The 26,748-nt window shown below is 44.5% G+C and overlaps 1 protein-coding gene and 1 pseudogene across 2 annotated transcripts; one reads left to right on the plus strand and one right to left on the minus strand.

Moving 5' to 3' along the window:
- Positions 1–985: 985 nt before the first annotated feature.
- On the plus strand, positions 986–25,873 carry SLC36A3 (solute carrier family 36 member 3). Of its 2 annotated transcripts, XM_030328972.1 has the most exons (11): positions 986–1,107; positions 4,450–4,540; positions 7,476–7,564; positions 10,423–10,518; positions 15,354–15,438; positions 16,367–16,585; positions 18,479–18,577; positions 18,962–19,128; positions 22,038–22,207; positions 25,386–25,640; positions 25,782–25,873. In XM_030328972.1, exons 1-11 carry the CDS (start codon positions 986–988, stop codon positions 25,871–25,873), a joined length of 1,485 nt encoding a protein of 494 aa, XP_030184832.1. The 2 variants fall into 2 exon arrangements, with proteins under 2 accessions (XP_030184832.1, XP_030184841.1); XM_030328981.1 differs by lacking the exon at positions 25,782–25,873 and having other exon boundaries at positions 25,386–25,654.
- On the minus strand, positions 10,872–12,314 carry LOC115523224 (annotated as a pseudogene).
- Positions 25,874–26,748: the final 875 nt, after the last annotated feature.

The raw sequence follows: 26,748 nt of genomic DNA on the forward strand, positions 1-26,748 counted from the left end.
CCCCCCCCCCCTCTTTCTCCCCCACTCACGCATGCACACTCTCTCAAAATAAATAAACTTTTTTTAAACTTATTTAAAAACAAAGAATTGCAAACCCTCCCCCCAGCCAGCCCTTCCCATTCCCCTTTACTGCATCATTTTTCTCTATAGTACTTATTACCAACAATACATACTTGACATATTTATTATCTGTCTCCTCACTAGACTGTAGTCCCATGAGGGCAGAGATTGTAGTATGTTTCTACCCTAATGTATTCCCAGCAGGCGGAACAGTGCCTAGTATATCTTAGATGCCCAATAGATATATTTTAATAGACAGGTAGATATTATTGAATAAATGATTTTTTTAAGTTTACTTTTGTACTCCATTCCAAATAGGCACAGTCCACACACCCTTCCTGTACAGGAATTCTGAGCAGGTAGCACTCGGGCCCGTGAAGAGCCACTCTTCACTCCCGCCCTGGGTTGGGCCACACCTGCATCCTGGGACTGCGTCCTTATTGGCTGGGCAGCCTCCATTGTGAGGTAGCTCTGGCCTCCTCCTCGCAGAGGTAGACGGGCACGGAGCCTGGCCCCACATCCAGGCACCAGGACCTGCAGTCCAATGGTGCCTTCCTCCTCCCGGGCACACTGTTCACTTTGCCCTATAGCGTTAAGGGCTGAACTGGGAGGGACTGGAAGCCCGGAGGAGTCCTGGCGTGTGGCCGACCGATCGTGAAGGGCACTGAGGGTCATGCCAAGATGAGACTCTCATAAGTGCCCCCAAAGCCAGGTGAGGCCCAGTCAACATCAGCTTCTCCTGCCACCAGTGCTCCACTGATCCGCACACTTGGGCGTCAGTCTGGGTCAGGCACCCTCGGGAAACGGGAACCAGTGTCCTGGGCCTGCAGCCCTGGTTTCTCTGGAGAAAAACCCATGGGAGGCTGGTTCAAGGCTGTTACAGGCCTTTCCCCTGAGCTGCCACCCCCGTCCCACCTTGTTGAAGATGTCACTGCTTGGAAGGGACTTCCACAGCTCCTTGGATGATGTGTCCAAGTCACTTTTGGAGAGGAACAGCAATGTCACTGCAGAGAACGTCCATCCTGCTGAGGAAGCCAGCGGCTTATCGTAAGTGGCTGTCCTGCCCTTCTAGATCTGAGGTCAAGCGCGGCTGCCTTCACAGCTCTGGGCCACATCTGCCCACTTCTGTCTTCCTAACACCTGCACCCCCATGGAACAGGAGACGCATGGAGGAAACAGGAAAGCAGAAACTAAGAAGGTCGATCCGTGCGGCTCTGGGTATTACACGTGCTTCCCGGTTGTCACCGAGAACCCAGATAGAGGAGCCATCCCCAGCATGAGCTTGATTCTAGGAACGCTTTTCTGTCGTAGGCTGGCTGCTCACCCTTCCAGTCTCCTCTGCTCTCCTCTCTTGCTACATCCACTAGTATTTATTCTCTCCCTCCCTCTCCCCTATAAACCCTCCTGGCCCCATGTCCCTACTTTCACTGCTACAAACTCAGACACATGGAACTTTTTCTTAGAACTTTATTGCCAGTTAGACTCTTATCTGCTAATCAGATCAGATAATAACCTTGGGCATAATGAGGTTGTAAGTGACCGTACCCAGTGTTGATAAGGATGTCAGGAAATGTCCTTCCTCTAGACCTTTTAAGAAGAATTAAGCTGGGACCTTTCCAGATAGCAGTGTTGTAATGTATGTCAAATCCTAACACGTATTTATATAAAACATACAAAGGCTACTCCTGAAACTAATACTACACTGTATGCTAACTAACTTGAATTTAAATAAATAAATTTAAAATAAACCATGCAAATACTTATTTGGTATATGCTTCCTTTGGAAGTACACACATGCACACACACACACACACACACACACACACAACTGGCTGCAGTAGCTCCTTAGGGTAAAAGAATTGGGAAACTGAGAGGCAGAGAGATTTATATGCACTATGTAAGGTTTCTTGGTTCTCGTTTTTGTTTTACCTTTTGAGTTTCCTACTGTGTGTTACTTAGGTATTTTTAAGTGTAGATATAAATAAGTATATCCTTTGATGGATAAATACCACTTCTAGGAATTTTTCCAAATGAAATAATAACACAAGTGTGCATGATAATTTTATTGAAGCACCAATGATAATATTGACAATTTGGAAACAATAGGAGATTATTTAAATAAATGTGATACCTGTATACACAGCCATTATAAGTGATGAAGAATGCCTATGTTGGTGGAAAGCGTGAAGGACACACTATTCATAAAATTAATATAGGATACAGTATTATAATGGCTCTCCTTGTGTAAACTTGAGTGCATTTCGAAACAGACAGAAATGCCCAGAGGGATGTTAGCCAAAACTAACAGTGGTTATTTCCAGTTAGTGGAATTTCACTATTTTGTTTTTATAAGGGCAATGTATCATTTTTCAAGGAAAAATAAAGTTATGCTTTTAAAAATCCCAACATGTATTTTACTCTCCAAGTCCCTGATCTAGGATGCTGTTAGCTAAGGCACATCGTTTCTCCAAAAGTTAGTCTCACTTTTTCCAAGAGATCTGATTCAACTTGGACAAGATGCTGCCGTAGGAAAGAAATGGGAGATGGAAGGACAGAGGGTAGGAAGCGGGGAGACAGAGCACATCTTTTGGAGACACTACTATCAAGTAATTGATGAAAGATAAAAAGTGGTGTTTTGTTTTGCTTTTTGCTTTGATGTATTTTCCAATGACTGCAGTTATCAAGAAATAAAGGTTATAAAAATGGCCTCTTGGAAGTGAACGTGTAACAGGGCCCCCCCCCCACCATCCTCAGGTGAATAGACTGAGCTAATGAAGACGCAAGAAGTCGGGGGGGTGGTCCCAACCCTCTCCCAGGTCGGTATTGAACTGGCCCTGACTCCCTAACCACTGAGACAAAGACCTAGAGACATGAGCACAGTCTCTAAGGGACTAGCTGTGTGACCATGCTAGGCTGCCTCTAGACAGTTCCAAGACTGCACAAGGAGGTACCTCCAAAGGCCTCCTCAAGGCACCATATTCCACAAGGAAGGGACACGTACACCTGCTTCAACCAGCCCTTTCTTATCTGTTTTCTATCCACCCAGCTCTACTTCCCCTTCAAGGAGGCCCTTCTAGCAGGTAGGCACCATAACGTCAGACCAAAGGTGGTAGTGTCGCTGATGAGGATGAGAATGGTGATGATGATGGTGGTGGTGACGGTGATGATGCCTCACATCTTAGAAGCACTTCACGATTCCAAGATTCATCATGTCATTACCTCTTCTGATTCTTAGCACTTCCCTGGGAGGTAGGCAGGGCAATAATTATTCCCTCTATCTTTCTTTTTTGGCAGATGAAGAAACAGAAGATGTAAGCAGCTAAGGGTCTTTCCAAAGTAGTAACCAAATTTCATAGGTTAATGGCAGAGCTAGAACTCAGAAATCAGTGCTCCATACCTCTGAGTTCATTGCTCTTGCACTCAGCTTTTCATTTCAGTTCCTTCTTGATTCTCTTCTCATGATCCTGCCCCACCTTCCACCCCCCCCCCCCCCCCCCCCCCCCCCACAGTGAATGGGTGGTACCTTAGCAGAAACTGCCAGCACAGGCATGGAGAGCATTTAGAACCCTGGTACCCAGCACCCTACGAGACATAGTTAGCGTTCTGTATGCACAATAACAATTGTTACTAAATTGCATCCAATGAAGAGCATGGAACAGTTCACAGGAATATTGGTTGAGTGAACGGATGAAGGAATGAACTAGAACCAGTAAATACTCCATATAGCAGGAGAAGTTATGGGTTTTTTTTCTAGTGAATGAATTAATAAACTGGCACCAATAATTACTCTATAAATTAAGAAAATCATTAATTATTTCATTGTCCATCTAGATGCCAAGGCCTAGTATGTCTCAATAAAAATTATTTTAGGGGCGCCTGGGTGGCTCAGTCGGTTAGGCGTCCAACTTCAACTCAGGTCACAATCTCACGGTCCGTGAGTTCGAGCCCCACGTCGGGCTCTGGGCTGATGGCTCGGAGCCTGGAGCCTGCTTCAGATTCTTTGTCTCCCTCTCTCTCTGCCCCTCCCCTGTTCATGCTCTGTCTCTCTGTGTCTCAAAAATAAATAAACGTTAAAAAAAATTAAAAAAAATTATTTTAGTGAATAAACTGAAAGAAATCATTAGATGAATTAATGAATAAACTGATACTAGAGGCTTATCCAGAATGGTAGCAATTGTCAACCTTTTCTTTCGAGCCTATTGTGGGTTAAGTATGTGTTGAGTCACCTAAACTAGCACCAGCCCTGGATCAGATGTTCCAGAGTTCACCTCATCGGGTTTTGTCCCTCCTCCCAAAGGGTGGCAGGTGCTGAAGATGCTGGAAGGAGCCTGAGCTTTGGATCACCTTTCCCACCCACTAACCCTCTTGTCTCCCCACTCTTCCCTACAGGAGAATGCAAACTTTGATCCATTTACTGAAATGCAACATTGGCACAGGATTCCTGGGGCTTCCCCTGGCCATGAAAAATGCCGGCTTATTGGTAAGAGGGGTCTGTGTGATGGAAACTAGGTTTACCCACTGTTTGGGGTGGGGGGGGAAGGTAGTAGGCCCCTAAGGTCTTTGCACTGTTTATCAATGGGCAGTTTGGGGATACCCTCTGCAATAGGAAAGGTGCTTCTTGGCATCAATCCAGTGGAGTCAAATGGAGTGTGGCTGGAGGGGACAGGCCATTACTCTTTTTTGTCCCCCCAGTTTTATTGAGATATAAATGACACAGAGTACCCTATAAGTTTAAGGTGTACCACATAATGACACACATGTATATTGAAAAATGCTTACAATAAGTTTAGTTAACATCATCTCTTCATGTGTATGTATATATATTATATATCATCTATTTTGCAAATTTCAAGCAAGCATACCATACACCTGTGTCAACCATGGTCATCATGTTGCACATTACATCCCCAGTACCTGTTTATCTCCTAACTGGAGGCTTGTACCTTTTGAACCCCTTCATACAACTCCCCCACCCCGCAGCTATTCTTAAACACCCACCATCCTCACACACTGGCACACAAGCTACTTTGCCACAGTCCTCCCCACTCCCTAGAACTATATCCAGCCCGTTTCACTCATTTACCTTAGTAGCCTGGTCCCTGCAGATACGTGAGTCTGAGCTCTTGTTTCACACCATTATAGTGGCTGTGAGAACATGGCTTGAGAGACGAGGATGATGAAGGCTTCACCAGTCCCCTGACACCCTGTGTCACCCCACCTCTGTCTCTTTGCTTATGCTGTTCCTTCTCCCTTGGTTCTGCCTTTCGAAATCTGCCTCCTCTGTGAAACTTTACTTTTTCCTATTAAAATTAATGCCACCTTCACCTTGTGTTTTTCTAGAACTTCTATCTACCTCACCTGGAATCCTTACAGCACTCACAAAGAGGAGACATAATTTTTTAGTATACCTACCTTCCTCACTTCCCTGAAAGCTCTGAGGGCAGGAACTTTCTGATGTATTTTTACACCTCTTCACAAAACCTGCTATAGAGACAGGAACACAGGAAGTCCCAATTCATGTCTATTGAATTGGCCAAGTATACGATTTCCTTTTAGATGATGCTAATTCCTCCTTCTCTCCCAGGCCTGGTTAGTGGTCCCCATGTCAAAAGAAGGCATATCAAGACCCTGGCTTCTTCTGATATGACTTCCAATCTGTCGCAGTTCCAACCCAGAGATGAGACTCTCCCCCTTTGAAATCCTCAGGGTTCTAGAACTTCTGAAGAGTATTATTACCACATGGCCCTCAGGCAAACTGCCTTTGTCAGTGTGGTATTTGCTGTTAGCTCTTTTATCCTCTGATTTTTGCCTCTCAAGAGTCATTAGATTATTTCTCTGCCCCCCCCCACTCCCATCAGAACTTCTGACCATGATTCATTTAAGAAATGCATATTGGGGGGCGCCTGGGTGGCGCAGTCGGTTAAGCGTCCGACTTCAGCCAGGTCACGATCTCGCGGTCCGTGAGTTCGAGCCCCGCGTCAGGCTCTGGGCTGATGGCTCGGAGCCTGGAGCCTGTTTCCGATTCTGTGTCTCCCTCTCTCTCTGCCCCTCCCCCGTTCATGCTCTGTCTCTCTCTGTCCCAAAAATAAATAAAAACGTTGAAAAAAAAATTTTTTTAAAAAGAAATGCATATTGGGCACCTACTATGTGCATTCTTAGGTCCTCGGAATGTGCAAGTAAACGAGATCAAAGGAAGTCTCCCTTATACGGAGGCTAGTGAAATCTAGTGAATTCTAGTGAAATCTAGTGGTGTCCTTGATCTCTCATTTGTTTCTTTGTGATAATGTTACATCAGGTCATATCTATAAAGGCACAAGTGTCCAGCACAGAGGAGGTGAAAGAGTCCTTCTTTATGCCCTTCTGATCATATCTGGGAGATCAGAATTAACAATGAGCTAGCTCTGTTTTTTAATCTCATCACACAAATAAAAAATGGAAACTATGTGAGAGTAAGATTTTATTAGCTTGACTGTAATAATCATTTTGCTATGTAGATGTTTGTCAAATCATCATGTTGTACACCTTAAATATATACAATCTTTAAAAAAAATAAAAGGATTAATGACAAATTAGACATACAGGGGCAAGGATTCTTTTTTTTTTAATTTTTTTTTTCCAACGTTTATTTATTTTTAAGACAGAGAGAGACAGAGCATGAACGGGGGAGGGGCAGAGAGAGAGGGAGACACAGAATCGGAAACAGGCTCCAGGCTCTGAGCCATCAGCCCAGAGCCTGACGCGGGGCTCGAACTCCCGGACCGCAAGATCGTGACCTGGCTGAAGTCGGACGCTTAACCGACTGCACCACCCAGGCGCCCCCAGGGGCAAGGATTCTTGACTGGGGACACGTTTGCACATACACCCCCCAAGACATTTACAGTGTCTAAGCTGTCACAACTCATGGGGAAAGAGCGTGCTACTGACACCTTGAATAGAGGCCAAGTAACGTACTGAACACCCTACAATGCAAGCAGGGCCTCCACAACAAAGACTCACCTGGAAAATATCACTAATGCCCCTGTTGACAACTCTATGCTGGAGGAAGAGCACCCAGTCATAAGAGGAACCTGGGTCTTCAAGTATCTTGGAGGAGGTGAGGGCCAGGGTGTGAAAAAGGAATGAGGGATCTAGAAGGCAGAACTCAAGGCAGATGAGGAAAAGCATGGGCTGTCTGTGGAGGTGGTGGAATAGTCACGGGCAGTATCCTAGAAGAGATTGGGCGGTCACTTTGCAGTGATGCTAAGAAGTGTTCTAGAAGAACTAGAGTGTCTGGGAGCACAAGGACGTCCAGGCAGGGACTTGCATCCCAGAGGCAGCTTTATGACGAGAGGGGCCCAACACCCAGACTGGGAGAGGGCCAGTTATAGGAATGTTCAGTCTATGGCTCACTGTCCCCACTTCTTTTTCCCTTCCAGGTGGGTCCCATCAGCCTGCTGGGCATTGGGGTCCTCACCGTGCACTGCATGGTCATCCTGTTGAACTGCGCCCATCACCTCAGTCAGAGGTGAGAATCCTGCTTCTCTCTCACCCTGTATCAGGCCCCATCTGTGTTAAGTTTCCTTTGACCACTGACCCAGTTGACCGGCCACTTGTCCAGCCACTGCACCTGCTGCCGTAGATTCTATAGAGCTGGTGGAGAGGATGATAAAGTCCCAACTGGAAACTCCTAAGTAAGTCTAGGCCCAGCTCTGCTAACCTGCTGGATGACTTTGTCAAGTTCCTGTACCCTTTGACCCTAACTATCCGTACCTGGCAAGATCAAAAGTGATAAAAGATGCCAGCATGCTCTAAACACTGCCATAAATATGCAAGATACTTAGGATGTCCTTCCTTCCTTCTTATCTCCTCCTGCCCAGCCTCCCCCAGCCCCAAGACACACACCTTGTAAGGGTGATTTGTTCTAGGTAAGCCTCTTTTGGGACAATTTAGTAAGAGCAAAAAGCATAGTTGAAATGAATAGTTCGCAGTGGCCCCTGTCATTAATAAAGCATACATACAATACTCAGTGTTTACATATTTGAAATCCCAATGCAAAAAAAAAAAAAAATCCTGAAACAGAAGTCAAATACAATGAACACAAACAATGCAGAGAGTTTCGTATTTATAAACCAACAAGCCGAGGGTAATTAGTAATTCCTTACAGCTACCTGCCTGGTGGTTCTCTGTCTGCAGCACTTAGGGGCTCCCAAGATCAGAAACTCCCCCCAGGTCAGAGTAGAGAGAGACATCAACTGAAACTCCTCATAAAGCCAAATTATCAAACCCAAATAGGTGTATCTGGAGAATACATGAGTCACACCTAACTTGTAGGCCACTTTCCAGCTCGCAAAACACTTTTAAGAGCACTTAACTTATTCAGCAATTAAATGTATTGCCCAATTACACGTGCCGGGTACATGGCCAGAGCTTTAACGAGCCTTTTATTTACTCTTTACAGTAAACCTCTATGGCAGGCACTATTATTATTCCCATCTCACAGATGAGTAAACTGAGACTCGGTTGAGTTGAATGCCTGGCTCAGGGTCACATGGCAGAGCCGGTCTTCGAAGGCCGGTCTGATCTGACCCCACTCTAACCATTTTGCGTATCTTCTCTCCCCTCAAGCCTACTGGGACAATTATATCACCATGAAGGTTTCTGACACCTCAGCCATTCACGATAGCCTTTTTCTGATTTTTTTTTTTATGACTTGTTTTCTTTTTTTTTTTTTTTAATATAGAGGTGACAGACTGATGGCCTAAGAGCTTCCCAGTTTTTGATTTGTTTTGTTTTGGCCTGGAGATTTCACATTGGAAGAAAAAAAAAAGCAAATTCCACCTTCTCCTTGCCAATTAGACAATCTGGCACCTCCGGGGTCTCATTCCGTCATTTCTCAGGGGGCACCAAATCCCAAACAATCCCTCTTTGGGCGCCTGGGTGGCTCAGTTGATTAAGCATCTGACTTTGGCTCAGGTTGTGATCTCACGGTTTGTGAGTTCAAGTCCCGCTTCAGGTGACCCTGCTTCTCTCTCTCCCTCCCTCTCTCTTTCTCTCTGCCCCTCGCTCACTTGCACCCTCTCTCTCTCAAAAAAAAAAATCACTTTCAGAACAGACGGTGGTATATGCTACTGTCTCCACTGTTCCCCCTTCTGGTGCACCAGCCCCTCTCACCATATTACTGATACCTGTCTGGCCCCATAGCTTTTGAATTTGTAACCCTCAGACTAATACGTTTGCCACTCCTATGCAGTGTGACCTCATTTGTATTTGGAATGCCAAGCACAATGAGCAATCATAAAAATAAGGATCGAGCCATGTTTCCAAAGCGTCTCCACATTCATCTGTCCCTGTCCCTTCCCCCAACCCCAGACTGCGTGTGAAAAACACTGAGGCTCAGAAGTCTAAAGAGACTTGCTCAAGGTCTCCTGGCCATCTGAGGGGGTGTGTTGGGATTTAAACCCAAGACCCAAGTCTCGGTCTCCTGCCCTCTCCCAGCTACTCCCCTCAGTCATGCAGTTAGCACTGGGGATCCGTTCCTTGGCTACCTGCTGCTCCCACTTGCTTAGAGATGGTTCCTCAGTAGGGCCTTCCCTGCCCTTAGGAAGGGCCACCTAGGGAAGAGGGATACGACAGACTGGAACTTGGGTGTCACATCCTACAGGGGTGCTGGGCAAAAGCCTAAGTACCACGTTTGCATGGGATCTGGTCTGAGGCAGGCACCTCAAATGTCCCAACATCCTCAGCAGTGGGAAGGAAGGAATAAAGTCCAGAAAAGACCATTACTGGCTTGGCCATACTCACACCCCTCTGCCCCTATTTCCTCCTCCCCCTAACTAGGTTTGCACACCTCACACCTTTCATGTCCCTGCTTTCCTGGTTTACAGACCTAAGTCAATGCACAGCTACTGTTAAGTTAAAATTTTTCTTTCACTTAAATATTAGTGTTTAAAGAGACAACTATAGGGGCGCCTGGGTGGCTCAGTCAGTGAAGCGTCCAACTTTGGCTCAGGTCATGATCTCACAATTCATGGGATCAAGCCCTGCATCAGGCTCTGTGCTGACAGCTCAGAGCCTGGAGCCTGCTTCGGATTCTGTGTCTCCTTCTCTCTCTGTACCTCCCCTGCTCACACTCTGTCTCTGTCTCTCTCTCAAAAATAAACATTAAAAAAAATTTTTGTTTCAAAGACAACTACAAAAAAGAAGAAAAGGCAGACTCCTGAAAGCTTTTAAAGTGTATGATAAAATATCTCATTAATACTATTACTGGGAAATTCCCAGGATGTTCCATGTTAACACACAAATGTATAATAATGACTCACTTTGGGAGTAAGTTGCACCTTTAACAAAAACGGTTCCAGTTACACATTCTTGTCCTTTCCCTAGATGGCAAAAGACTTTTGTGAACTATGGAGAGGCCATGATGTACAGCCTAGAAACCTGCCCAAACGCCTGGCTGAGGACCCACTCGGCGTGGGGCAGGTACGACTCGTTGCTGTCCTACTGGTAGTGGTGGGCGTAGTAATAACAATGATAATCCTCACCTGATCTTCCTTTATTTTTAGTTACACAGGGCTAGGTGAATATGTTCTTACAAACCACCAAACAACCCAGGGAACCTTCCCTGAGAACTCCAGCCCCATCTTGCTCTTCATCCAATACGTATCCACTGATACATCTAGTTAGTAAATATCCCTCTGGACTTTTTCTCTGCATGTGCATGAATATACGTGTGTGAGTGGAAATGTAGATTGCATTTTGCATTTTCTTTTACGCTAATTGGAACATTTTTTTTTTTTTTTTTTTTTGGAAATTTGCTCTTTCATCTAACGACATGTCGCTAATTTCTCCCCACGCTGGGACATAGACATCTACCTGATTATATCTATTTTTTGTGATTTAATAAAAACGTGGGATTTGTTAGTCAACTACAGTCACAGTGCAATCACTGTATATTTCCCCTTCCGTATTCATCCTGCCAAACACAAAAGGGAGCATGTATCAGTATGGCTTTCGTCATGTGAATCACCACCAGGGGTCACTCCTTGGTCGGTGGAATCCCCTTTCTGAGTATCACAGTTTACAACGACAGAATTTGAATCTTCTTTCTCAGAAGTCCCTGGCCATGGAATGACACACATGGAATGATCCAATGGTCCAAGGGGGAGAAAACTGTCAAATTTAAGCAAGGTCCAGTGCTACTTTTCTATGTGATACTGATACATGGTATCCAGTGCTCCTGTGGGAGTCATCCCTCTAGGATATGTAGAGCTGAGTGGGCAGCACAGCCTCTGGGAGGTGCCCCAGTGGGACTTAGCTTCTGCCACTTCCTGTCATTTATATCAAGACAATGGAGATCATCATAAAATTTGTCCCCTGCGAAGCTGCTATGGATGAAGAGCTTTGTCCGTGCTGCCACCACCACATGACCATGCCAGGGGGATGGAGGTTTTCCAAGTGTCTCTGTCTGTGACCAAGTCACAGTGTTTGCCTTCAACATATGCAGCCCGCATGGGCTGGGCACAGCATTCACATCCCGCACGGGCTGGGCACATCTCTCTCTACCTGCAAAGACATACAGCTGGTTTCCGATGGCTATAGATGATGTGTAGAATGTTCTTGGGGATGGCAGGGGGCTGGTTACCTCTGGCATGGTCCAAGTCCTAGTTTCGGGATTCAGAACTTACAGGTAATTTTGATTTCCTGACTAGTCAGCACTTCCAAACACCCAGATGCTATGTATGAGGTGCCCAAGAGGGAACAAAGCTGGCATGCTTGTAACAGGGCAAAGGCCCTCCACGGTGGCTAAATCCCACTGGTATGTTCTCGGATCCATGGTGTGCACATCTGTGAAGCTCCTGTTTGGACCTGGCCCCCCAACAATGAAGACCTTCCCTCTCTTGGCATCACCAACTGGGGCTAAATACGAGCAGCTGTGGCCAATCTGAGGACAAGAGCTGTCTCTAGGGGCGGTGGGGAGGGGTGGTGTCATGGTGTACCATGTTGCTTTCCTGGGCTTGTCTCCAGGCTTCAACACTGGCATCAACTCCATGGCGTCCTGTGGCAGCTTAAGATGGTCCCAGGCTTACCTGATTATTTTTTAAGGTTCACAGTGTTCCTCAGTGGGGATGTGTGCCATAGTTTCATTGAAGCCTTCCCTTAATGGTGAACATTCAGGCTGTCCCTTGCTTGATGAAAGTGCCTGGTACACAAGATGTTTTTCTGTGTCTTAGCTCCTCTGATCATCTCCACAACCTTGTAGGTAGGCAGGGTGGGTCTTTATTGTCCTGGAAATATGAGATGACCAAGGCTCATAAGGCAAAAAATAACACGTCCACAAATAGATATAGATAGTGGTTGTGCGAAAATTTGACCCAAACCTAACATTTCAGCCTTTCCCAGCAGAGCCCTTCAGGAGGTAGTGAGTCAGTATTGTGGCTGCCAAGATCCCTTCTTCAGCCCCTCTCTTGGGACTCTCAGTAGGTCATCGCTCTCTTGACCAGGAGTCACTCTAATGATCAGACAGGTGAGGTCATGGGGCAGTAATAATGAATGACTCACAATTGCTCATCCTTTCTCACCAAGATTTATGTTTCTGATGACACCCCAAATAAAACTTTCGAGTAAGAAGCATCCTAAGAGACCATCGTATCCAGGCAATTCAATGGAGGAACATAAAGCCCAGATAGGGCAATAAAAGTGCCCAATGTTACCTAGGAATTTAGGGGCAGAGCAAGAACTAGAATCCAGAACACCTAGCTTCCACCCATTCCATGCACCATTTCTCTAGAGCCCCAGTAACTGCAAAAGAGTTGGGAAAATATCTTAAACAATGATTTGTAATTTTTCGTGTGCAAAAGGGATACCTAGGAACTTGATGTAGGCAACAATCATCAATGGATGCTGAAGCCATAAGGTGAAAGGTAACTGGGAAACTTTATAAAGAAAGACTACACTGACACCACCTGGTCCCAGGTATTAATCTTAGCATCTCATGTTTAGAAATGAGATAACCAGACACAATGTGTCTTATAATGGGATATAGTGGGGACCTGGAAATATGCTTAGCAGAGCAATAAAGAAAGACTCTCAATCTAGTCAAGCTGCTAGATCTAATATCAGTTCACAGGAAACACAGGGGATGGAGAAATATGATAACTGACATTATGAAGAAGTCATCAACCAAATCAAATCTAGTAAGTGAAACATACTATAGGATAAATTCTCTGGTGTCTTCAACCCCCACCAAAAAGTTAAAAGTTACAAGGAATAAAAGAAAGCAGAACAAAGGGAATATAGCGGTTCTAAAAACTTAAGAGACATAGTAACGAAATGCAATGTATAGACTTGTTTAGAAATCAGACGGAAGGGGCGCCTGGGTGGCTCAGTCAGTTAAACGTCTGGCTCTTGATTTTGGCTCAGGTCATGATGTCATGGTTTGTGAGACCAAGGCCCACATCAGCCTCCAGTTCTACCTCTCCTTCTACCATTCAAGTTCTCTCTCTCTCTCTCCAAAAAATAAATGAATAAATCAGCGGTAAAATAGATGGTTTTGAGGCAATTGGAGAAATCTGAATGCGGGCTGTTATTAAATGACACAAAGAAATTATTATTAATTTTGCAAGTGATGATAATGGCACATTGGATATGAATATATATATATGTATGTGTATATATATATATATATATATATATATATTTTAAGTCCTTGTCCATAAGAGCTGCATATGGAATTATTTACAGATGAAGTGCCTTAAGTTCTCTAGTTTGCTACAAATACTCCAACAAAATAAGCATGTGTGTGGTAGGGGTAAAGGGATAGATGGAAGAGGACTGGCAAAAAATTAATAAGTATTGAAGCTGGAAGGGGCACACGAGGAGTCAGTGGATTATTGTCATTGCTTTTGCATGTGTTTGAAAATTTCCATAATAAAGAGAGAGAGAACATCTCTGCTCTGGTCTCACATGATGCCACCGAGCTTCTGATTTGATAAGCTGATATGAGAGCCAGGAATCTGTATTTTTTGCATAAACCTCAGGCAATTCTGATACAATTGGTACTACAGAGCAGCTTTGCAAACCACTGCTCTAAACTGATCTAAGGTCCGCAGCCATCCCACGCTGAACGCATCTCCAAATTTGGGACAATTGAAGAATCCAAAAAGAGTAATGACAATACAAGATTATGACACATTGCATTTAAAAAATTAACGTGCAGTTTTTTGTGATACAAAATAAGAGGAAGAATGTATCTTTCTTAAATGCCAATTGATGAATTTAGAAAAAATGAGAGTTAGAAAAACATCACCATGCAACCACTGATAAAATAGTTGATTCAGACAAGGATCATCAATGACCATTAAGACCCTTTGGTTTGAGAGGAAGGGGATATTCATACCATGTCGGTTTTACCTCTGGATTATAACAAGAGAAATGTACATCTACAATGGACAGGTCTGACGGCCTTCACCACAGTGGAGCCACAGGATACCACGTGGTTTCCAATATGATGGAAAAAGTACAAAATATCCCTAATGTGTTATGCTTGCAAAAATACTTACCTGAATCTAATCATGAGGAAACAATCATCCAAGTCCACAGTGTGGACCATTCTACAACACAATTGGCCTGGACCGTTCTCCAAAAGCCAATGTCACGGAAAACCAAAAAATGTGCGTGTTCTATGTGGATAACCACTAGAAACAAAACCACATGCAATATGTAAACCATGATTAGATCCAGAATCCAAAAAATAACTAACAGCTATAAAAGACATTTTGGAGATAATTGAGCTATTTAAATTATGGACTATGTATTTGAGGATATTGAAGTTGATTTTCTGGATATTATGATCTTAAGAGGGATAGGCTGAGAGAGTCAAGGTTGAAGTGTTAGGATATCGGCAGTTGACTTTCAAATGGTTCTGGAAAAAACCGCGTTTGTGAGTGTGTGTCTGTGTGTGTGTGTGTGTGTGTGTGTGAGTGTGTGTCTGTGTGTGTGTGTCTGTGTGTGTGAGTGTGTGTGTGTGTGTGTGTGTGTGTCTGTGTTTGGATGAATACATACATTCATATACACATACATATTTATATAACGCAGTTAAGGCCAAATTTAACAACTGGTATATTTAGTTTAAAGGATATATGAGTGTCCATTATACCTGTCTCTCAATTGTTTCTGTGAACTTGAAAATTTCCAAAATAAAAAAATGTAGGAAAATATCACAAATAACAACAGAAATGATCACTTCAAAAAACAAAAATAAGTGCATTTTAAAAAGTAATTTGTTTTCTCTCTCTGTCTCTTCTTTTCTGGCTCAGGTACACTGTCAGCTTCTTACTAATCACCACCCAACTGGGATTCTGCAGTGTTTATTTTATGTTTATGGCAGACAATTTACAACAGGTAAAGAAGCTTCTTCTGGACAGAGTGGGAGAAAAACAGACATCCCTAAGGCTTCTTTAGCAAAAGCATAGTGTTTGGATCATGGGAGAAAAGTGGCTGCATTTCGACTCCCCGATCAGACTACTTGGGAGTTCTCTCAGTCCTGGGAATCACTTTTGTAAAGGATTATTGAGAAGCCAAAGCAACATCTGAGGAGTGTAACCACGATGGAGGGAGAGGCTTGCAATTATGTCCAATCAAAAATAATTGAGAATTTGTAGCCTGAAACGTGTCGGTGAGATTCACTTCAGGTATGGCAGGGTTGTCACACAGAAGGTGACTAACTAAATATAAGACAAGCAAGCTGCAATCTTGCCCTCATTGCATTCCCAAGAGGCATTATGAATCAGTCACAGCATTCTTTCTTGGCTTCATGGGCTAGAGGGAGCATAATCAGTTTTGCGCAAACAGCCAAGTATGTTAGGTGAAATAGTCAAGAAGATAGATTCCACTCAGTATTCAGAGCTTTCTGACTTTTAGGGCTCTCTTAAGTTAAAGAAGATATTCTTGTGTTATCAACTCCTGTTCTCTGGGTGAATGAAAGGAAACCATGTGGCAGGAAAGAAGAGGTTGAGTTAGATCACAAAAGGACCCTTCAGTTTTGAGATTTTAAGATTCTAAGGGTTTCCTATTGTGACAGTCATGGGCACTACAGGTGAGGTTACCAGATTTGACAAATAAAAATATACAACACACAGTTAAATTGGAATTTCAGATACGTAGCAAATATTTTTTATTTTTTTACTATGAGTGTGTCCTATGGAATATTTGGGACATCCTTTTACTAAAAAGCTATTTGTTTATTATCTGAAGTTGAAACTTCACTGGGCATCCTGTGTTTAATCTGGCAACTCTAAATACACTGCCCCGCATTGTGTCTCTACATCAGATGGTTGAAGAAGCCCACATGACGTCCAACAACTGCCAACCCAGGAAGTTCCTGGTGCTGGCCCCGATCCTGGACATCCGCTTCTACATGCTGACAATCCTGCCCTTCCTGATGCTGTTGGTGTTTATCCAGAACCTCAAGCTGCTGTCCATCTTCTCATCGCTGGCCAACATCACCACGCTGGGGAGCATGGCTCTGATCTTTGAGTATATCGTTCAGGTCTGTGCCTGAAACCACTGCAGGAGGGGGTTGTGAGACACCTGGGGAAGGTGAGTACCATTATGGGCAGGTGAAGGTGAGGAAGGTAACCTGCTCCGAGCAGCCTCTGCTAAAGGGACATGTGTGAACACTTCTGCCCCACGAGCTGTAAAAGCTAGTCATCATCTTCGTCATGGTCGTCGTCGTCACACTGGGTAACAGTGAGTCATTCAACAATTAGTTATTGAACGCCTTCTGTGATCCAGGCATTGTGCAAATGGGGCTGGGATTCACTGGTAAGCGAAACTGATGGGGCTACCTGCCTTCATGCAGGTTACATTCATTCACGGAGATAAACCTCAACAAATAACCAACAAAAATTGTAACAATGGTAGGTTGACAAGGGACGCATATATGATAAAGAAATTTTCTTTCCTTGGTGCCAGGTTCTTTACATGTATTAACTCATTGACTCTTTATGACGATACTATTTTGCAAGTACTACCCTTATCCTCAGTGTACAGACAAGGAAACTGATAAACTGAAAGTAATTTTTCGGCGAATTCCAACCAGTTTACCTCCCAAGCCCATGCTTTGCTATTAACACAGGCCCTGAAATTCTACCATTATAGCTTCATTTCTTTGAATCGGAGAGTCTTTGGGGCTATGTTACTTTCCTATTGCTGCTGTAACAAATCATCACAGATCTAGCCGTTCAAAACAACGCAAATTTATCTTAGAGTTCTGTAGGTCTCACTGGAATAAAATCAAGGTGTCAGCCCGACTGGGTTTCTTTCTGGAAGCTTATGGGGAGAATCTGTTTTCTGGCCTGCTCCAGCTTCTTAAAGGCTGTCCACATGCCTTGGGCTCATGGCCCCCTTCCTTCTCCAAAGCTAGGAATGTAAGGCTGAACCTTTCCCCTGCCACCATCTCTCTAGTTCTGTCTTCTGATTCCCTTTTCCACTTTTAAAGACCCTTGTGATTACATTGGACCCACGCAGATAATCCAGGATAATCTCTTTATTTCAAGGTCAGCTGATTAGCAACCTTAATTCGGTCTGAAAACTTAATGCTCCCTTGCCATGTAATGTAACATATTCAGAGTTTCCAGGGACTAGGATATAGACATCTTCGGGAAAGAGCCACTGTTCTGCCCATCACAGGAGTCTATTGAATAATCATTCCCGCTGCACCTGTACCAGCTACTAGACTGCACAGCCCTGGGAGCAGTGGTGAGAAAGAGGCGTTGGAGAACGTGAAGACAGGAGACCTGAATTCTTATCTGGGTCATGTCCCTAACTTTCAGAATAGCCTCGGGCAACTCCCTTCCCCTCCCTCGCTCCCACTTTCCCCACATGTAAAGATGTGGGAAATCAAAATGTGGTAAATATACACAATGTATTCCTTAAGAAGGAATGAACTTCTGATCTGTACTACAACATGAATGAACTTTAAAGACACCAGGCTCAGCGAAATAAGCCAGTCACAAAAAGACGGATACATGATTTCACTTATATGAGGTGATGGGGGGGGAGTGCAGCTGGGCAATAGGGGGTTACTATTTCATGAATAATACAAAGTTTAAGTTTGGGAGGATAAAAAAGTTCTGGAGATGGGTGGTGATGACGGTTGTAGCTCAGTGGGAAGGTACTTAATACTGCTGGATTGTACCCTTACATGTTTATAAAATGGTAACTTTTAGGCCATGTATAATTTACTACAATAAAAACAAAGAACTTCTTTTAAAAACAGGAAGGCTGATTCATCTCTAGCTATCTCTAGCTACCGTGTCTCTGTTGATGACACGTATGGCCCAGCTTTCTACCAGCTTTCTATCAACTCTCTACCAGGCAACGTTTGGGGATGACGTCCATGCCATGGCAAAACGAAGGTCCTTCTTCTACTTCCTTTCAGGAGATTCCAGATCCCAGCAACCTCCCCTTGATGGCAAGCTGGAAGACCTTCCTGCTGTTCTTTGGTACAGCCATCTTCACATTTGAAGGTGTTGGTATGGTAAGATGGATGAGGGCTCTGCGTGGCTGGTCCCTGTTGCCCTCTAGGGAAGCCAGCTTTTCCAGATATCCAGAAGTATTTATGAAGTGCAGAATGTGATCTTCTCCTGATGGGAAGGAAAATCAGGACCCACCCGCTGGGCACCAACTGCTCCATGCACCACACTAAGCCTTGAAGACTGAATGTGAATTTACTCACTAGCCTAGATGGAGTAGGGCACTCCTGGCCATAGAAAATAGAAAATTAAAAGGGGCGTGGCCCTTCTTGACCCTGGGCCACCTGGAAAAGGATGTCTGTGTCTGTGGGGGAACCCTACTCCTTCACAAGGTGCCACATTTCTTACTACTTTTTTTTTCTTTCTTTCTCAATCTCCTTTCCCCTCAGGTCTTGCCTCTCAAAAATCAGATGAGGGATCCACAGCAGTTTCCTTTTGTTCTGTACTTGGGGATGTCCCTTGTCATCACCCTCTACATCTGCCTGGGGACACTGGGCTACATGAAGTTTGGGTCAAGCACCCAAGCCACCATCACCCTCAACTTGCCCAACTGCTGGTACGCCCATCCTTGCCTGCCTGGGGGGAGAAGGGGAGGTGAGTCATGGGATCTGAGCCTCTGCAACAGAACGTGGCATCCCCTAGGGTTATCATTAACACCAGATATTAACTGCTAATATTAGTATTATAATAACAGGTAGGTGTGATAATCCAGACATTGTATGTTGTCTCATTGAGTCCTCACAGCAGCCCTACGAGTTACCATTATTATCATCAGCTCCATTTAATGGATGAGGAAGTTGCTCTTTGGAGAGGCTGTGTGCAACTTCCCCAGATCACAATGTGTGTGAGAAGCTGAAACTTGAAACTGAATCTGTCCGACTCTGTGGTTTAAAGACCCTAAAATGAAACGATCTGGGAGTGTTTGGGAAACACAAACAGCAACAACAAAAAGTATAACTCCAAAACGATGACTGGGGGTCCTGCCCACGGATCACTACTCAGGCCCCACGTTCCAGAAATGGGCCTAGGCTGCCATTGCTGTGCTCCAGTGGGGATTTAGTTTTGGAGTTTTTACATTTGATCGCTCATTTATTTATGCATGCATTCATTCATTCTTCCAGGTACCAATCTGGGGGGGGCGGCTGGCACATAGCATCATCGAGTGTGAGCTATCCTCATTATTCCGGCACTATAGTGAGTGCATTGTGACTAGGCAGTCAGTATAGCCAGGCGTTTCACAACAAAGGTTTCAAAACTAAGTAAAGGAATTTGCATCCTGGTTCTTATGTGACCCTGGACAAGCTGCCTCATCTTGCAGACCTCATTCTCATCCTCAGTAAAATGAGGATAATACTAATGCCTATTTGTCTAGGCTTGGTTATGCTCCAGAAATAAACAACTCCAAAATCTCCGTGGCTGAATACACACACACGCTTGATTCTATGCTCAAGTTGCCCGCCCCTTACGGGGTGGCTGGGGCTCAGCTCTGCACCATCCCCTCCCCAGGACACAGAATGCTGAGACAGCCACTCCCTGAAACATTGCCATGGCAGAGTGCAGTGAATCATGCCCTTCACCATGGAGCTGCTAAAGGTTCCCTGGGAAGTGACATACATCTCTTCTGCTTGCACTTCCTTGGTCAAAACAACTCCCAGGGCCACACCTCACTCCCGGGGGCGAAGAAGTGAAATTCTACCAGTTGTCTGGAAGAACTGGAAGCACTGGTGAACAGCAGAAACAAATGACTGTCACATGATCTCGAAGAGTGATTGTGAGGATTAACTGGTTTAATGCACATAAAATGCTTAGAAAAGCATCTGGCACAGAGTAAGAACTCATCGAGTATTAGCTACGATCATCGCTGTGTCTTCCCGCAGCCTTGTTCTTTCATGGGGAGCAGAATGACGGGGCATTCATTTCCCACAAGGCCACAGTTGTAAAATGAGACAAATATCAGCAGCCCACCCACCTCATTGTGCGGTGGTGGAATAAGGCATGGGATAATAATATGGGATTTCTTTGAAGTCACGACTTACATTACACCAGTAAGACATCATTCTAATACTCTGTTCCTGGTCAGGGCAGTTCGGGCTGCCACTAGCTACATTGGGCAGGGCACTTTCCTTACGGGGACCTCGGCTGGAAAACGTAGCCCATGAGCACATCACACCTGCTCTGAACCTGGCTGGCCATCAGCTTCCCCAGAGGAGTCTTAGACAAGCACCCCTTCCCAATAAGAGAAAGACCCACAGCCCAAGAAAACGATGGGCATGAGCACACAGTTCACAGGCAGATTTTTTAAATGGCATTTTATACATTTGAAAAGATCATTTGTTTCCTTCATAATAACAGAAATGCCAAGAAAAAAAAAAAACAACCCAGAATGGCAAAGACCAGCACACAGGCTGCGTTTTGGCAAGGATGTGGGGAAGCAAGTACTTCTATACGCTAGGACAACAAAGGGGCAGTAGGTCAGTAGCTCTCAAAAGTTTAAATCGCATATACTTTTAGCCAGCATTTATACTTCTCAGGTTGTATGCTAAATGTGCATAGATATCTGTGTGCAAGGGTATACTTCCCAGCATTCTTTACCAGCAAAAGACGGGGAATAATCTAAATATCCATGATTTGAAGACTCGTCAAAAAAGTTATAGTATATGCTGTAGGAATACCAAGCATCGATTAAATAGAAGCCACTTCTGTGTGGACTACTAGAAAACAATCTCCGAGGGGTGCCTGCGTGGCTCAGTGGGGTTAAGCGTCTAACTCTTGATCTCAGCTCAGGTCATGGCCTCCCAGGTCGTGGGACTGAGCCCCATATAGGGCTCTGTGCAAATGGCGCAGAGCCTATTTGGGATTCTCTCTCTCCTTCTCTCTGCCCCTCCCCCGCTTGTGCAGAGTCTGCTTGGGATTCTTTCTCTCTCTGTCTCTCAGAATAAATAAATAAAATTTAGAAAAAAGAAAGAAAGCAATCTCCAAGATATATCTAATGAACAAAAATGGAGCTTAGCATTATATAGAGGATGCAACCACGTGTGTGTAAGCGTGTATACGTTTGGTATAAGCTTGTATATACACTGATTATTTCTGAAAGAGCTACAAGAAAACTGTTAGAGGAGTTGTCTATGGAAAGAAAAACTGGAGGCTGGGAGTTAAGGGTGGGAGGGAAGCTTTTCACTGCGTGACTTTTGAACTAGAAACTTTATACAGATACACTTTTTTTAAGAAGTAAAAGAATAAAAGGCACAGATTCCTGAGCCGTAGGCCAGTTGAATCAGAATCTCCAGGAACGTGCACTTTTAGAAGCTTCCCAGGCGGCTCTAATGGCGGATCGAGCCCAAGTCAATGGAAGTTAGCCAGTTCCGTGACTCAGTGACAAGGTACCAGTTTCTGAGCAATGAGTGAGTCTTGAATGGCCCTTCCCAGAGCCACATTACATTTCACGTCCTATCCATCTCTCTGCAGGCCGTACCAGTCGGTCAAGCTGCTCTACTCCATTGGCATCTTCTTCACTTACGCCCTCCAGTTCCACGTCCCGGCCGACATCATCCTCCCCTTCGCCGTCTCCCAGGTGTCAGAGAGGTGGACGCTGTTTGTAGACCTGTCTGTCCGCATAGCCTTGGTCTGTCTGACCTGTGAGTAGGATAAAAGGGCACCCTTTGCCCAAAGCTGTGCCTGTGAGCCACACTGGCGTCTGTCCCACTATCACTGGCTCTGCCACTTACCTTCTTTGCGACCTTGTGCAAGACACTTTGCCTCCCTGAACCTCAACTTTCCACCTGAAAAACGGGCTTACTAGAACCATCACATGTTGCAGACATCTCTGTTGCCTACACATGGAAAGTAGACACTGGCTGGTTTATGGGAGGAAAAAAAAAATACCATTCATTCAATCACGCTCCTATATGCCTGCTGTATGTATGCCAGGCACCATACTGACATTGTCGAATACTCACGACAGCCTAGCGACGTAATATCACCAACAGGAGGAACTGTGGCCCAGAGAAGTTGGGTAACACACTCAGATGATAGAGCTGCTAAGTGACAGAGCTGGGGTTTGAGCCACAGGTCGTGTAGTGCCTAAGTCTGTTTTCCATCACGTGCCATATTCCTTCCTATCCTAAATTAAGATCGAGGCACTTATCTAAAGTGGTGTTGAACTGCAGGGGAAAACAAGGGGCTGATTTGTTATAGTCTTAGCGATCATTTTTGGGGTGCAATCTTTTCTCCTCTCCCCCTCCGATCTTCCTTCCTTAATGCTTCCTTCCATTCATTTATTCACTCTTTCATCCTACATTAGGCGCTGTTGTAGATGTTTGGGAAACATCATGAACAGGCTGGGGAATGTTTTCTCTGAAGCATGTCCAGAGAAAGGAAATGAGAAAAGGTGCCCCGTGAGGAAAGGGAAAAAGAACTAGGGATGTTTTTCCTAGAGAAGCAAAGCCTTGGGGAATTTCTGTATCTGTCCTTAAGGGATATCTGTCTTTAAACACCTGTGGGATACTGTGCAAGAGAGAGAGAAAATGAAGTCTTAAAGACTCCAGGAGTCAGAGTTTAAAGTTGAGGAAATCCAGTCTCGGTTCAGGGTCAGGAGAAATTGTGTAATTCTAGGAGCCTTCTAGCAGAAGAATATGCTATCCGATGTTATGCTTCACATAAATGGAGTTCTATTGGCAGAAACAGCACTCCTGCTCGATTTAAGGTATCACAGAGTTTCCAGTATGTACCCAAGACATTTGGGCCCTGTAGCTCTATTGTTTTGAGATCATTCCTAGTAGGAATGGTCTAAGTTGAAGAGAAAAACTGAGGCCACTTGAGATCAGGGAAGGCAGTGCTAGACAGAGCTGACCTTCTAATGATATGCACTGCTTCTGTTATACCATGGGTGACCACTTCCTCCTCCTTTATTCATCTGTCAGTTCCATTATTCCTTATTTATTCAACAGTCATTTGTTGAGCACCTACTATTGTGCTAGGCACCCGGGATACAATAATGAATAATAAAGCAGACATGGCGCCTGCCCTCATGAGGCTTACCATCGAGTAAGAAACATATGCAAGGAAATAATTATAGTGCGTTGTGATCAGTGTTAAGAGGGTACATAATGATGTAACATATGATGGTTAAGATCATAAGAGGAGGATTCCCTAAAAGCACACAAAGGTCCTATGCTTTAGCCTAGGCCAGGTCAGGAAGTCCTGTCCGGGGGAATGATGGTTCAGTTAAGACCTAAGAGACAAGTAGGAGGTAGAGGAGGAGTAAAGAATGTACCACGTGTAGGAAGCACGCTATGCACGGATCTGAGGTAAGTACTTATGGCCTCTTTGGAGAACTAAAAGCAGCGGGGAGTGATAAGACAAGGAGCAGAGGATCTGGAAGGGCCCAAGTCATCAGGGACCTTGTGCTAAGGAGACTGGGCAATGGGGAACCGCGAAAGATCTGTGAGCAGTGGGTTGGCATGACCAGATATGAACCTTCTAGAGAACTCCTGCAGCCTATCTTGCATTATAGCTTTACTATAACATATTTTCTCTGCCCTGTCAGTGTGAGCTCTCCGGGAGGACACTGAGCTTTCTCTGTGCCTTCTGCAGTAAGCAATTTATCAAATACCTGGGGAGGGAAAACTAGACAGGACCATCCCATCAGAGGGGTGATGAATTCTCACCTGCAAGAGTTGATGAGTCTCTCTCATTCTCTGTTTGGATGTGTTGCAGCAATTTCAGAAAGAGGTGATGTTTTCTTCAGATCTAGGAAGCTAGTATGGGTGCTTCCCAGGGCAGTTTTTTCCCTAATTTGTTCATAGGAAAATCATATGGTTGTACAAAGTGAAGTCACATGAATTGTATGTTTGTTCATTCAAACATTATTGAAATTGGACTCGCCTGGAGGAAGAGAAGGGAATGAAAGAGAAGAGAAGAGGAGGGAGCAGACAGCCTAAGGCTGTTTTATGTTCTTTTTAATTTACCAGGATCCTTCTAGGAATAGGGAACCAAGTGGTTGAGATTCTGACAACAAATCCATCTCTCATTTTTTATTCATTCTTGCTTCTAGACAGTAGCTGTATTTTGTAGAGTAGTATAGATTCACAGTAGATTCAGTGTCTGAGTAAGAGTCAAACGTTTATTGAGCACTTACTATATACCAAGTTCTTTCATATACAAGGGAGGCAGCATAGTGGAGCAGAAAGAGGCTTAGATAGGCATTTCAATGGATTCTCATCTCAGAGAATGTATGACCTTGGCCACATCTCATTCCCTCCAGACCTCTAGATTTCCTGATCTCTTTAATGAGAACGTAATAATAGATAAGTGGTAGAGGAGACTTTCTAACAACTATGATATGTGAAAAACCCAAAGGAGGGGTGCCACCCAGGTGCCTGGGTGGCTTAGTCAGTGAAGTGTCAGACTCTTGATTTCAGCTCAGGTCAAGATCTCACAGTTCATGGGCTCAAACCCCATGCCGAGCTCCACGCTGACAGTATGGAGCCTGTTTGGGATTCTCTCTCTCTCTTCCACTTGTGCTCTTTCTTGCTTAAAATAAATAGATAAGCTTAAAAAAAAATAAAAGGAGAGCACCTACATTGGTCTTTAAAACAGAGGTGGGAGTCCAGAGCCACAGTGCCTGACCTACTGTTCATGTCCTCGATGGGATCTTTCCCCACCATTCCCATTTTCCCATCATTTCCCACCATCATTTCCCAAAATGGTCGATCAGGCATCTGTGGGGTTATCAGGCTCCAAAGAAATGGTTTGTTTCTGAGCTCCCTTCTTGCAGGAACACTCAGTGATTCTAAATTTCTTCTCTCGTTGCAGGTGTCTCAGCCATCCTCATCCCCCGCCTGGACCTGGTCATCTCCTTTGTGGGCTCCGTGAGCAGCAGCGCCCTGGCCCTCATCATCCCGCCCCTCCTGGAGCTCATCACCTTTTATCCTGAAGACATGAGCTGTGTCACCATTGCAAAGGACATCATGATCAGCATCCTGGGCCTTTTGGGGTGTGTATTCGGGACATACCAAGCCCTCTATGAGTTGATCCAACCCATCGGCCATTCCGTAGCCAACGCCACAGGTGTCTATGCATAATTATCTATTTTTATTCTAATCGCTCTCCCCTCCTCCCACCCCCAACTTGACTTCCGTTGTGGATGTTATATACGTTCGTCAAACCCCAACATCTCTATATTAATTAGCGGCATCTTTATCTTTCCAGGAGAAATGGACCTGACACAAGTCAGTACTCATACCCCTCAGGGTATGCCTTTTTTGGTTTGGGATTGCTTCGGAGGTCTTTTGTACCTATGAACCAAACCCTCATCTGACCGTTTGTACCATCAGCCTCATTTACTGGGAAAAGGAATGCCATTCACTCATGACATTCCTGGAATCAGACAAAGCATAGATGGAAACGCAAAAGCAATTGTTTTCTCTAATCTGCAGTTGCTGCCCTTAAGGCATAAGATTTAGAAGAGTGGATATTGGGGGAAGGGGGATTTTCTATTCACATATTCTTATTTTTTTTAAGTTTGTTTATTTTGAGGGGGAGAGAGAGAGAGAGAGAGAGAGAGAGAGAGAATCTCAAGCAGGCTTGATGCTGTTAGCACTGAGCCCAATACGGGCTCCGTCCCACGAACTGTGAGAGCATTACCTGGGCCAAGATCAAGAGTTGGATGCTTAACCAACTGAGCCACCCAGGCTCCGATGTTGTTCTAAGTGGAAGAGTCACAGACAGAACAAAAACAGAACTTAGCAGTAATTTTACCCAACCATTTGGCCCTGCCACTAATTTCCCGTGGTATCTTGGGCAAGTTCCCTCACTCACTCTCTCTGACACCGTTTTCCCATCTATGAAATGAAGGACTAGACGGATCTGTTAAGGATTCATCTAGATCTGACATTCTGAAAGAGGAAAAAAAATTAATTTATCTTTCAACCACGTGTGAAAATCAAGGTGTTTGCCATCAGCAAGACATGCTATTGCCCCGGAGATATGTGCCTACCAGAAGTAGGGTAGGGATACAAATTTATTTCTTAGCAATCTGTCATTATGGTAACTTCCCTACGTAGAAGCACATCACCTTTCTTTTTCTTCTCTGATATCTTAAGTCCACTTACAGCCATTTAGGCTGAAGAGGCTGAGCGATTTGTGTGAAGGAGAAGGATTTCATCATGTGCAAGGA

This window comes from Lynx canadensis, chromosome A1, assembly GCF_007474595.2.
Source record: "Lynx canadensis isolate LIC74 chromosome A1, mLynCan4.pri.v2, whole genome shotgun sequence".
In the NCBI taxonomy this organism is placed as follows: Eukaryota; Metazoa; Chordata; class Mammalia; order Carnivora; family Felidae; genus Lynx; species Lynx canadensis.